The 14,386-nt window shown below is 50.5% G+C and overlaps 1 protein-coding gene across 3 annotated transcripts in view; it reads right to left on the bottom strand.

The window, feature by feature from the left end:
* Nucleotides 1–10,893, bottom strand: part of HK1 (hexokinase 1) — a gene marked incomplete at both ends in the record, with an annotated part of 75,069 nt that extends 64,176 nt beyond the window's left edge. Inside the window, one exon of one of the 3 annotated variants that reach the window (XM_084246193.1) lies at nt 10,834–10,893. In XM_084246193.1, coding sequence (XP_084102319.1) covers nt 10,834–10,893 — 60 coding nt within the window. Of the gene's footprint in view, nt 1–7,941; nt 8,221–10,833 lie in introns of those variants that run through there. The other 2 variants (XM_084246192.1, XM_084246194.1) reach the window with 2 other exon arrangements.
* Between the last annotated feature and the right edge of the window lie 3,493 nt (nt 10,894–14,386).

Genomic DNA, 14,386 nt, shown 5'->3' on the forward strand with positions numbered 1-14,386 from the left:
TCCATCCAAGCTTCTGGAAGGGCTCAACTAAATCAGCCACGTGAAAGTATTTGGCAAATGGAACAGAACTTTGCGAAGGAGAGGCGGTGCCTCTACCACAGCAGTGGCCTGGGGTCTCCACTCCACTCACCCAGACCACACAGAGCGGGTCCTGGAAGGTCCAGGGATGTCAGAGAAGTGAGATCAGATGGAACAGCATGCTGAAGGCAAATCTTAAGTGTATAATCAACAAAATCTGTCCCCCCATTCTCTTTTAGATGCAAAGAATAGGGGAAAGAGGACAAAGGGAAAGGATACAAATAGAAATCTGAAAAGCAGGGGAAATGCCTAAAATTTCACTGGAAGGACTTGGTCAACACTGGCTATTTGGGGGCAGTGGTGGGGGGAAAAGCGGGGGAGGGGCAGACAAAAGCCAGGGAGCTGGTGTTGAGCAGGATGGGGAAAATGGAAGGTTCTGCACCCAACTCTGCCCTTCCCCCAATTCTTTCCCTTCTTGGATGTTTCCCTAAACAGCAAAATGAGAGTTGGATGTGGTGTGGTGGAAAGATGACAGGTGTCTGAGTCAAGGAATGTGGTAGTGCTTCTCTCCCCATCACTAAAAGTCTTTGCGGTCCTTGGCAAGTGACACCATTGCTTGGGGGCCTCAATTTCCTCATTTCTAAATGGAGATCATGCCTTTCTCAGGTGAATAAGGGCGGGGTTCTCCCCAAAATTCCACTCTTACGCATACAGCCAAGAGAAACCAAGCATATATCCACAAAGGGAAAATGTGTACACAAGTATTGGTACCATCATTTTTCATGACAACCCCAAAGTGGAACAACCAAAATGATCATCAACTGAATGCACAAAAAAAAAAAAAAAAAAGCAATAGATATAACAGAATGCTATTCAACAACAGAAAGGAGTAACATACTGAAACATGCTACAGCCTGAATGAACCTTCAAAACATTATACTAAGTATAAAGAAATCAGACACAAAAGCCCATAACCTATGATTCCATTTGCATGAAAGACGTGAAAAAAAGAGATTCGTGGATGCCAGGGGCTGGGTGGAGGGAAGAGTGAGCAGTGACTGTTTTTTGGATATGGGTTTGTTTCTTTTCTGGGATGATGCAAATGTTCTAGAATTAAGGTGATATTGATGCTTGAACAGCTCTGTGAATATACTAGAAATCCACTTAACTGTATACACTTTAAGGTGGTGAGTTTTATGGTACATAAATTATATCTCAATTTAAAAAACAAACAAACAGGAACTCTGTCTTCGACATGATCAGTCTGAATGCCGGCTCTTCTGTTCACTGTCTGAGCCTCAGGGTCCTCATCTGGCAGTGAAGGCCCTGATAGTGCCCACCTCACAGGGGTCTGTGCGGGTTAAACAAGCGCTAACGTGATGCCTTCAACACTGTACCTGGCTGCAAATGTGACAGGCGATACACGCGGGCTTCAACTAACATTACTGCTTCTAGACCTGCATTAGGAAAAAGACAGGCCCCTAGTGGGCATTCACAGCCCCTCCCCTGTTAGTACCCTCTGGGTCTCAGGTCTGCAAGCAAGTTATCAAGCATAGAATCAGATGAACGTGAGCCATTTTTTGCTTGGCACAGGGACCGCTGGCTCAGCTCTGCTTGCAAAGGGCTGGGCTGCAGATTTCACATTTCACCCTCCTGCCATGGGGGCACAGCCACACTCTCCTTTTACGGAAGATAGTCTGAGAGAGGCTGCTAGCTTGAGTTTTCTCTAACAGAGCGGGGCACGGTTAGGGGACTGATAAGCCAGCCCTGCCAGGGTCAGATCCACCCAGGAAGAGAGAGGGTGTATGGACAGAACACGTGCGTGTCTTAATTCCCAGAAAAGGTTAACAAATTTCCTCTCCAGCACAAGAGGCCACAGAGAATCCTCATAACCCTGTCTCTGATCTGCCCCTCACCCCTACAGTGCAAATGTTGTAGCAGCAGCAGCCAATGGGGCCCCCACTGCTCAGTGATACTTGGCAAGGAGGGCGCTAGGTGAGGTAAACCAGGAAATGCCTCATTTAAAACTAAACACAAATGGAAATGACTGAGAAGAAACAGATTCTTTAAAAATTACTTAAAATTTTTCAAGGTTTGACTGTACCAAAGGCTGGCATCAAAAATAGGAACCTACACAACCTTCTGATGGGACTGTGAGCCACCAAGACCAGGGAGGGTGGCCGTTTGGCAATACGGAAAAGGGGAATCCACCCAGTGATGGCAGCCCTAGATATACAGCCTAAAAGCCCAGAAGACATATGAGAAGGTTCAGTGCTGCACTGCTTATAATTTGAAAAATCAGAAACCCAAATACTCATCAAAGGGATAAATAAATTAACTGTGGTATATTTATACAATGTAAAAGCCGTTAAAATGAAACAGGTAAGTGCATCAACTAGAGAAAATCCTTGACATAGAATAGTGCACTAAAAAGAACAAGTTGCTGAAGAATGCATCCCGGACAGCACCATGTATAAAAGGTTAAAGCCATATAAAGTAACACCATCTATCGTTTACAATGCATGATATGTAATGAAAGTATAAAATCATGCATGGAAATGATAAACACCAAATTCAGGACAGAGGTTAGGAATGAAGTCTAGCACAGAAGGGGTAGCAATTGTGTCTGTTATTTCTCAAGTCCAGTCTTGGATACACAAGCGTTTGTGATGTCCACCTCAATACTTTTTATGCACCTCAAATTAGCTCATAATAAAAAATTAACTCATGTGTATTGATTTGGGAGGGGGGAGGAGAGTTAAAAAGACAGATTCCAAGGTAAATCATTAAAACCAACAAAGATGGGCCTCCCTGGTGGCACAGTGGTTGAGCACTGGGTTGCGAAGCTGCCCGCGGCCTCTGAAGCGCCGGTTCGATCCCCGGCTGCTCCCCGGCCACTGGAGGAGGGTCCCACATGACGCGCAGACCTCCCCTGCCGCCTGCTGCTCCCCTCAGCAGTGTACTTCGGTCCTTCTGGCTGCTCTGCTCCCCGCTCTGGCTCTGGTGGATTCTCTCACCCTCCCGCGGTTCTGACTATACCCAGTGCTTGTATGAATAAATAAATAAATCTTTAAAAAAAAAAAAAAAAACCAACAAAGATGGGTTTTTCTTCTAGAGGAAAGAAACATGCCAGATTTTCTTAAGACCTTAGGAAAGTCACAGATGTCCTCTGGGCCTCCAGCCCCTGTTTCCAAATGGGGAATGAAACCTCTGTCTAAGCACACCAGCTAGGCAGTGGGCAGTGGGATGCCCTGGGGAGAAGCTGCTCTGGGAGGTCCAGGAATAATACTGCCAGCCCTGATGGCCTCACTGAGGCTTAGGAAAGATCATGCGACAGCACACACTCCCACACACACTCACATACACGCACATGCACACACACCGTAGTATATCTGTGTATACTGTTAGATTGATAGTGAATAGATAGCTGGGTAGATCTATACGGACACAAATAAAATTGATAGGCTATCCATTATGTGTTTGGGGATAAAAAAGAGAACAATCATTAAAAAGAGAAAGTCCAAAACTAAGTTAAATAAATAAAGTAAAAAGAGAAAAAAAATTAAAAATTAATTAATTAAAATAAAAAGAGAAAAGTCAAACTTCATCTTGGTAACTCTCCATTCAACTCTTCCTGACCAGGTTTCTAAGCAGGTTTCCATTTGTACATCTAGAGCCTGGTCTGAAGCAATCCCCAAGCAAGTGATTTCCCACCAGAGCCCCAAGCACTGCATGCTCTCATAGCATCTATGCTTTGCACTTACCATAAAATGGCAAATTATGTTCCATGAGAAGAGAGACTATTTCTGCCTTGTTTCTCATTTGTAGTTGTCACCCCAGTCTAGCACATAATAAAGCACAGTGATGTACCTTGCACATAAAGGACTCAAGCAGTTTCTGAAGAAACCACTGAGCTCCATGATGGGATTGATTCTAAAGGTCCTCAAATGAGTAAGCAGGTGCCAGAAGTCTTGCCACCACTTTTCCCAGGAAGTAGGGCAGGTGGCTGCCCCCTGTCCAGCGTCTCTTGCAGCTCAGCCTCAGCAGGCCTGCTCAGAGCTGACTCCAGGGGCTAATTCCATCAGGCAGGAATCCACGACTGCAGACACATACGGAGACAGTCCCAGTCACGCCGAATCAGTCTTCAGGATAAAGCTGCACGAGCCTTCTCCAGAAAACAGCAGGATGGTGGGAGGACGTCGCAGGGGGCCAGATGTGAAATTCGCCACACCCACCCACTTTCCAAGTTTATTCCCTCACGACAGTCCCAAATTATCAAACCAACAGAAGTGCAGGGCTTCTCCTGGAGGAGAACGCCTAGGAACACCCAAAGCAAAAGGGACCGGGATAATGAAATGATGATTCACGAGGAACGAGGCCGCTGGACAGGTCACACCTGTCTGCTCGCCTGCTAAAGGGGATTACATGGAGTCACCTGCATTGCCACCCAAGGTAAATGCACTGGCATTTCTGACAACCCTGAAAATGCACTCTGAAATCCATCTTGACAACCCTGGAGGAAAGGAAGTCCCGTCTTTCCTGGAGGCAAGTTCTGACCCTGCTGGACCTATTATCTTCCTTTCCCAAGGAAACAACACACTGTGCAGCCCTTCACCCTCCTGCAGGCTCTGAGTGGCTAGACTGAGCTGGCAACAGGCAAGTTAATAGTTACTTAGAGGGCCTCCCTGGTGGCGCAAGGGGTTAAGCACCGCACTGTGAAGCAACTTGCAGCCTCTGCAGCATGTGTTGAATCCCCAGCCGGCCAGGGAGCAACCCACATGGCGCAGCAGACCTCTCTGTCTCACCTTCTGCTCCCCTCAGCAGTGTATTTCCATCCGTCTGCCTGTTCTGCTCCCCACCCTGTCTCTGGTGGATCCTCTCACCCCCCACAAATCTGGCCTGTGCCCCAGCTCTTGTATGCATAAATAAATAAATCTTTAAAAAAAAAAAGTTACTTGGAGGTCAAAGGACCTAGCCTGTAGCTGCAGAGTTAACAGATATCTGGGATTCTCATGAATGGGATCTTTCACAAGCGCACATGTGCTTCCCTTTCCTCCCAAAAGCGCTAGAAGAACCAAAGGAAAATATATATGTTATCCTTAGTTCAGTCTGATGCCAGGGCACCCTTTTAAATCAACAGTGCCCTATTAATCAAAATTATGCAGACACAGTCGGGAAAACAGAGTTTCATGCCAGAAATCTAGACACTTGGCCTACTTCAACTTAGAATATATTTATGAGGTTGAATTACCAATATGTCTCATAGGCAATGAGGAGAGAAACTATACCTTCTTCATGATCACTTTTACATCCTGAGCAAGCCTGAAAAACTTCCCAGGCACCACCCGCCCCCTTCTCTCTTCTTACCCCCAGGTCAGAGGATGGATGAGAGACAGTGGCAGGATACTAGGGCTGTACAGAGAACCCTAGAGGCTGCCTAGGGCTGGAGGGCTGAATCATCATGGCTGTCCATGCAGGAAGGGCCAGGGGTGCGCTGTCCTCACAACTGGGTCCCAGCCAGGTGGCAGGTAGGGCCCCACTCCCAGAGGAAAAGCAGGATTTAGAGTCCTGCATCCCCATCGAACCTTTCCAAAGCTAGTGGTGGGTTGAAAGGGCTGACCTCGAATAACTCCTGTGTCCCAAGAGAACAGATGTAGCCTGTACTGGTGAGGTCAGGGAAAGCTCACAGGTCATGGGAACAAGCACCCTCCATGCACTCAGGAGGCCCAGGAAGCTTCCAAGGAACCACACCCATGGATGGCAGTGGCACTGGTCCATCGTGCAGCCCAAAGGGATCCCCTGGCAGAAATCCAGGTATTCCCTCCCATAGGGAAGCAACAAAAGAAGTTCCCAGTAAGTTGCAAGAAAGTCATATTGTTTTAAAGAAACTGCTTGACGGGCCATATTATCTGATGGAAGATCTGACCTCAAGACTCCTCCAGCAAGGTTTTAAGGGCCAGAGGAGGATGGGGAGGAAACGTCAGAATGCCAGTCTCAGAGGAGGAGTGAGGGACAAGAGGATCAATTGATTCGAAAGTCACATACTCAGGTAGTAACAGGAACTTGACAGATAGAATGTGAACAGACAGGTGTAAGTCAGACAGCCAAGGCAAGTGGAGGGCTCTGGGGCCACACTAGACACAGCATGCCTGAGAAAACACGTCCCATTGCGTGCAGTCCAAACCTCAGCTCAACTCAGCCCTGGCGGCTACAGGGTCCCCACCCCAGTAGTCTGCTGTCTGGAGCAACAAGAGGGTACCACATGCAGGAGGAGAGCAGAGAACTCATCCACACCTTAACTTCGCCACTGTGAAATGGGAAGAACATCAGTGATGTACACCAGCAAGGAAAACTCATGAAATGCATGTGTGGCATGCACAGCTCCCTGAGCTCAGTGGCCAAAAGCAAGCTCCAGGATGTTCCACAGGAGCATGGTTGACAAGGCCAGAGTCACTGCCACTTAAAGCTTGGAGACACCACGGCAGATTCCCAGGCCTGTCTCCTGCTTCCCTCTTAGCACAGGATCCAGGACCCCAGCAGCAGCCCCAGGGTCTCTGTCTCAGCACCCCAACCCCTCAGCCAGAGAAGCCTCAATCAAGTTCTCAGTGGAGGGCGGAGACCTGGGTCCCGCCCTGGCTCTGGTGCTAACTCAGGGGTGACCTTGATGAGGTTGTTGCCCTCAGCAGACCTGTTTCCAATTGTGCTAGAGAAGGGGGGTCTACACCCGGTGGAAGTAGAGAACGGAACATCCTGTGGCTTGAAGGGCAGAAAATCCAGGTCCATGGCGCCTGCCTGTCACCTGTAGGTAGCACTCCCTTGTTTGAATTACAAAGTCAGGCTGACTGCTAGTTCCTTCCAGTTACCTCAACAATAACCAATTTACTCGAGCAATAACATCTCTCCTTTGGGGTATGGGTGGGTCAACAGCATATGCAAGGCGGGGCACTGATAAAATGGGCATCTTTCCCTAGGCCTACACTGTTTCTTAAGAATATGGTGGCACAGTTGGCCTACAGGAAAGAGTCACCTTTAAGATCTGCCACCTGACAGATGTTAAAGGCAACAGCACCCCAGGGTAGGGAGATGCACCCCTGTGCAAGTACACACATGTTACATGCATGCATGTCAAGGTCTCCCTCCGACTCAAATGACCAGTCTCTGAGCTTCTGCGCTAACTGGAAATGACGGCTTAAGCGATGGTCACGTAGAGAAATAAAAAATTCCATTTAGACATGCCGCTCCAGACCTGAGGCCTATGAGCAAAGTTTCCGGTGGCCTCTCGGCCCCTCCCCGTTCCGGGAAACCGAGTGGGTCACCCCGTCCTCAGACTAAGGACCTCAGATTAACGAGCTGCCGCAACAGCTGAGCGCCCGGTGACAGTTTCTCCCGGCAGCAGACGCCCTCCGCCGGGAACCCCAAATATGGGATGCCTGGCCGCCAGCCAGCACTCGCGCCGGCCGCGCGCTCACCTCCCAGCATCTCTGCGATCGCTCCTCCGCCCACCGCGCTCGGACCCTTCCAAAATGGCCCTGCGGTCCCCCCACAACCACCTCCCCTCTTGACCCAGGGACCCATCTGACATACACAACCCGTTTCAAGGACACTGCAACAACAGGCAGCCCAGTCTCGGGGAGTCTTCTACCGCCTCCAAACACACACACACACACACACACACACACGCGCGCGCGCGCGCGCACACACGGACACACACACGGACACACACACGGACACACGCGCGCGCACGCGCGCGCGCCGACAATGCGGGGAGACTCCAAGGGCGCAGCCTTTCCCCAGCAGCGGCAGTGCAGTCACAGCCGGCCTCGGGGAGTCTGGGCGCGGGAGGATGGAGCCGGCGGCGGCGAGCGGATGCGGGAAGGCAAAGCTGCGGCCAGGGCGCCCGGCGGCGGCGCGGGGGGGTCTCACCTTTTTGACTTGGTCATCCTTCAGCTCGGTGAAGTAGTAGGCCAGGAGCTGCGCGGCGATCATGCTGGCGGTCGGGGCGCGGGGCTGCAGTCGTGCGGCCGGCGTCGACTCTCCGCAGCCTGGACTAGCCGTGGTCCCCGGGCGGCTGCTCCCCGGCTCCTCCTCCTCCCGCGGCTCCTCCCCCACGGCCCGGGGCGCGGCGGCGGCTCGCGCGCTCCCGGCCCCGCGCGCCCGGCCCCGGGCGGTGACAGCGCCGCGGCCCCCCTCCTCGGCGCCCATTGGCTGGCGCGCGCCTCTGCAGCCGGGCGGCGGCGTCGGGCCGGGGAGGGGCGGGGGTCCGGCGGCCGCTCCCTCCCGCGCCGGAAAGGGGGCGGGCGACGCCGCGAAATCCTACGAGGCCCGGCGCCTCCCTGCACGTCCCCCACGTAGGGAGGCGGCGGCGGGCGGGAGGCGCGCTCCCCGCGCTCACAGTCGCGCGTGGGGGCGCCCGGCTCCGGCGAGGCGGCGGCGGGTGCGGGAGGAAGCGCCGGCGACGCGCCCGGGCGGGCTGGCTGCGGCGGAGGGGCCGGCCCCCTTTTTCGGAGATGAAGGCTCGCCCGCGGGTGTTGGGGGGCGGGAGACGCTGGGAGGGGGCTTGCAGGGGTGGGCGTGGAAAGCGAGCCGGGCCGGAGCGGGCGGAAGCGCAGGCGGCGCGGTCCTGGACCCGGCTCTGCGCGCCTGCCCGCGGTCTCCGGCTCCAGGGACGCCGCACCCCACCTCGGTCCTCGTCGGCAGTGCGTCACCTCACCCTATCCCAGCCCGCTCGGCCCAATCTGCTGGCGGATTTCGATTGCCAAAGCAAGAGGGACGCCGCACAGCGCTCGCCCTTGGGCAGCTCGGTCTTGGGGTTCTCCCGGAGGGCGCACGCCGGTGGTGCCGGACTGAGGCCAATGCCCTGGCTTGCCGCCACCACCACCATCCCCCCCACCCCCGCTTCCTCTTTTTCTTCAGGCTCGCTGGAGTGTGGGGGACAGTTTAGGCACCTTTTCTAGGTGCCATCTTTTCACTTCCCCAGGAAGTTAGCTGGGCTGGGAGAAATCCCTGGAAAACCGTTCAGCTTCAGAGGGAAAGGGGGGGGGGGGAGAGCGGGGAGGGTGCTGGATCTGAGATTTTTGTGCTACTACTAGGACTGAAAGCAACCATAGGATTCTTACATTAATTGCTCTGGGTGCCAACACCACCAGGAGCTTTTCTGCCTTACAAGATGACATGTAATAAGCGCAAAATACAAAGAAGTTACTATTCCGATTCTACAGGTAAGGAAGTTGAGGCTCTGAGAGCCCATCTTGCTGGACTTTATACAACCAGGAAGTTGTAGATCCAGAATTAGATCCTGGGTCAGTGTGTTTACAAAGTCGGTGCTCATCCCTGGGGTTTGCTGCCTTCCTGTGTGAAGTCTCCCCCTCTCCCCCCAAATAAGCCACAGTCAGATGTCCAGAGTCTTACCTTACCCCAGCCCGGGATCCTGTGGGCCCCTGTCCTAGTACAGGTACAGTGGAATTGAGGAGATGACTTAGAAGAGGAACTCGTGACCTTTTGAGGCCGAGCCCCCAGTCCAGAGCACAGCCTCACACCCCAGGCTTTATGGCTGTGGCAGCCAGAGGTGCTTCTTGGAGACTTCCTCATCCACAACATGGAGATACTAACCCTCAATTCACCCCACCCCCCTTGATTGTTGTGAAATACTGGAAATAAAATATTTGCTTATAATAAACTTAACAAATGGTAGGTATTAACTATCATAAGATTGCCTAGAATGCCAAGAGGGTTTAAGCTTCAGGGCTTCTCTCTTGCATTTCCCCACAGTAGCCCCTGAGAGGCTCTAGCAAGGTTAAATTTGTAATTTTGAATTATTTTCCAAAGAGGCTCCCCAAAACTGTTCAAGTTTCAAACCCCACAAAACCAGGATATAAAATCATTATAAACCAGAGTTTTTCCAGCATTCATCACACACACTGCATGCCATAAAGCAAATTGGGTGAAGAGAACAAGATGATTGCTCTCAAGAGCCGTCCTGCAAATGTGGTTCTGCTAGACCCAACCAGGCTGGAAACTTCTGTGCATCCCAAATTGGGCTATGTGTTCTCTCTGTCTCCCACACTTAGCACAGGGCTAGCACTCAAAATGGAAATGAGCCCAGTGCAGTGATCAGGAGCAAATCCCTTAACACTGCCATGGGATACCATCTCTATCACTGCCCCAACTACAACCAAGATCTTTTATCTCAGCTGGAGCCAAGAAGAAACTGAACCTCCCAATGGCCAGACTACCCTGGCAGGGAGGTTCCCAAGGCTTTCTCTTCCCTAGTCTTTGAGAGAAACTGCTTCTCAAGGAAGCTCACAGCTCTCCACCACTCGAAGGCTGCCAGGCCATAAGACCCATCAATATTTCTTGAGAAATATCTCCAGGCCTGCCACATTATCCCTTCCCAACCCACAGGCCTCACCATCTCATGCTATAAATATTACAGAAGACTCTAGCTGCCCTCCCTGGTCCCTGGCTTCCCGCCATGCAAGTCATTGTAAGGTCCAGGCCACATTATTCCTACTAAAAAGCAGCCTAATCGCATCATAACCCTGCTCAAATCCTCAATGGTCCCCACCTTTCTGGCAGAGCCAATTTAAACATCTCTGCCTGGTGTCCAAGGCCTTCTAGATCCTGACTCCATATTTCCTCGCCTTTCTCTCCCTCTGTCCTTGGCCACATCCCACTGCCCCATCAAGTGCTTTCATTCTGAGCCCCTGCTCATTTCTTCCTCCTTGTCCTGTCTTCCCTGCTCACCTCCACCTGACCAAGCATCCCTCTCCCTATGGCCAGCCTCCCCATAAAAACTTCCGAGGCCTGGCTACTCACCACAGACTCCCAGTCCTCAGCACCTCCACAGAGCAAACTCTGGCTGTGCTCAGAGTCCATCTAGCACTAGAACAAGACTCTTCTTTACAAATGAGGAACCTGAGAAGCAGCAGGTGGGCCATCTTGCCCAGTACCAGTTTGTGGTAGAGTTTGGAGCTGGGACTCAGACCCAGTTCTGATGCCCAACGGGTATTCTGTCCATCCTTCACTAGCACCTCACGGCAGCTGGGCCTCAGATAAGTAACACTGAGTCATGACAGTCTGCCTGATATTGTTTCTGGCTTCTGGGGGGAGTGACCTTATCTGCCTTGATCAGACAGTTTCCTGCAGGCAGAACCTACGCTGCACAGCCCCAAATGGCTCGAAGCCAGGCCTGTGCCCATCTGTCATGCCATTCATCAGCTCCTGCATTTCTTATTCTGCCTCTTTTTGCCATCAAATAACTCTTAGGCCCCAGCTAAGCCCCTTGCTGATTACACCCCAGAGCCCCAGGAAGAGCAGCAAAGACCTAGTTAGAAAGCCTAGTTCCACAAGTCTCCTTCTCTCACTCTCCAGCTGGCTCGAAGCCCCTGAGTTCTTTCTGGTCATTTAGTGTATACTCTCTTGTACAAGTTGAGAGGGTGAGTGTCGGATAGTCTGGGGCTGCCGCAGCACAAATCACACTTGCTGGTGGGAGTGCAGGCTGCAGCTCAGTTATGAGGTAACGTGCAGTAGGACCCACAGCACTAGGAATGTCACTCCAGAGTTTTCTGTCCAGTGGATCAAAACTGTACCCCGTACAAGCACACTTGTACCAACAGTGTTGTTTTTTTTTTTATGTTGACAGCTTATAGGGGAGTTTCACATTTATTGCCTTGTTTCTCCTGATAACAGGCTGATGAGATTAGAAGAGCAAATATCATTACTCCCACTTAATCAGTAAATGAGGAGGAAGGGGGTAATAGGGTTTGTTTAAGATCTCAATGATAAAGTGAAGTGAAAAAAGGAAAATGAGGATCAGGACCCAAACCACTTTGTCACTTTGAAATCCTGACACAGTGAGGGGGGGCCAGGAGAAGGACACTGCAAATTCTGAAAATAAGTGCAGAGAAAGAGTCCCCCCATTTAGCGATTATATTGGATGTGTGGTTTTCAACCTGGCTGCAAAAAAAAATCACCCAAGAACTTTTAGAAATCCTGGTGCCCAAGGCCTCCCTGGTAGTGCAACGGGTTAAGACACAGCACTATAAAGCTGTCCACAGCCACTGCAGCATGAGTTTGATCCCCAGCCAGGGTGCTGACCCACATGGCACAGCAGACCTCTCCTGTCTTGCCCACTGTTTCCTTCAGCAGTGTAGTTCAGTCAATCTGCCTGTTCTACTCCCCACTCTGTCTCTGGCGAATCCTCTCACCTCTGCACCTCTGGCCTACATCCCAGTTCTTGTATGCATAAATAAATAAATCTTTTTTTAAAAAAAAAAAAGTAATACTGGTGCCCAGACCCCAGGCCCAGCAATGATGGCTTAGTTAATCCAGTGAAGTCTGAACAGCCCCTTTTAAAAGTCCCCCAGGTGAATCTTAGGTGCTGCCAGGAATGAGGAAAACAGATTTAGACTGGAGGTTTCCACAGGAACATCTGGAGGAAATTTCCAAAATGAATCGGCCAGTAATATTTTTTGCAGATGCTGAGGGCAGTCCCTCCAGGGTCTCCATGGCCCTGCCCACCCAGTACACAGTGACGGGAAAGTTCGTGTGACTATCTCATCAACTTTGCACAGTTCTGCTTCCTGCCCGAGAAACCTGGTAAGGAGGCACCACTGCCAGTCCTGAGGGAGTGGCTAGACTGTAAAATTATATTCTCAACCTGTTTCCCTTTTTTCATTTGCCCCAAGTTCTGCCTCCAAAGCATAATAAAAGTGATTATAAACTGGCAACCAGCAGTCTGAAACATGGCCTGCAGTCTGTCTTACTGGGTCCAACTAATATTTTATAAATGTGAGCCAACACTTAAAAATTAAATTTCCCTGTAAAAATCCAGGTGCCGGCTCACATTACGGGGCAACCACCCATTGGAACTGACAGAGCAGGGAGACTGCAGCTCACTCTGAGCCCCATCCACCCACTTCTCTACCCACTGCAGGCATTTAAATGTTCAACTCCCGATCACTGGAGTTTACAGGAAGAAGGCCTTGGGATTTAGGACCTGCATTAGGAGGAAACAAGATTTTAATCTTGTGCCCTAGGTACTTCTCTTGCAGCAACTAAATCCCAACTCTATTAGTGTCATCAAGGCCCCTGCCCCTTGCTCAACACTGACCTTTTCACCCCTGCTCAGAAAGGACCCAACCCCCAGAGACATGTTTGTGGGCTTCTGTCCCAAGAAGGCTGGCACTCCCCTTTGGGGGCGACAGTTTCTCAGGGGGAGCCAAGGAAAGCCCAACCCCATCCTCTTGATCTCTGACTCTGACAAGCCCCCTCCGCATAAGTATGCTGGCCTGGAGGGAGAAGGGTTAACCAGCCTGCAGAGGCCTGCCTGGCTTCAGATCTGCTCCTTATCTAGGGCTGGCTCCTTCCCCAAAGGAAACCAGTATCTTGTTGGAACAGAGCAATCTCAAATCACCCTGCTAGTTACCCTGAGTTTCCTGGGATAGTTTTCCCCAGAGTCCACGAACAACTGCCTTTTTGGGGCCAACTAAAGCTCCTCAGTCCTGTTCCTTAGAATTAGCGTCTATTAGAAATATAGAGGGAAATAAATACTCATGCAGTGCCCAGTCCAGGTGAACACAAAGGCAGGATTCCTGGGCTGTGGGTTTCACAGGCCAACGAATGAAACAAACAAAAACTAGGTACTGATTTTTATTTTGCTAAGAAAGGATATGTTTTAAAGTTATAATTTCCATCTCCCCCTGCTAGCATAATTTCCTATAGGAAAAACTATTTTAACTCAGAGAAGTAAAAATAATAGTCCTTCTTAAAACTAAATACATTTGACTATAATAATAGCAAGTGCTTAAGTAGAACTTTATACCACATATTCTAAATTCTTATAATAACTTGTTTGACCCTCAAAATAATCTATATAGGTAAATTCTAGTAATATCCCCATTTTATACATGAGAATAATGAGTCTCAGGAAGGTTAAATGACTCTCCAAGGTCACACAGCTACTGAGTGGAAGAGCTGGGATCTGAGCCTGTGCCATCTCATTCCAGACCACCCACTGTTGTAACAAGGTGTAATATTCATTTTATATAATGTCCCTTTTTCTCTTATCCACCAGGGCCCACTGACATCGTGCTATTGTATTGTATTGGGCAGCCTCTTTGCTAAGGTACCAGTGATGTTTGGTTTTGTTTTTAAGGCATGGTGCGTGGATCCTGCTCTGTAGAACCTCGTATAAAGGGCGTTCTTGAACCTAGTGGTGGGGTAGATCCATCCTACCAGAGGAGGCTTCAGATCTACTCCTTATCTAGGGCTGGCTCCTTCCCCAAAGGAAACCTGTATCTCGTTGGAACAGAGCAATCTCAAATCACCCTGCTAGTTACCCTGAGTTTCCTGGGATAGTTCTCCCCAG

Source organism: Talpa europaea (genome assembly GCF_964194135.1).
Source record: "Talpa europaea genome assembly, chromosome: 10".
In the NCBI taxonomy this organism is placed as follows: Eukaryota; Metazoa; Chordata; class Mammalia; order Eulipotyphla; family Talpidae; genus Talpa; species Talpa europaea.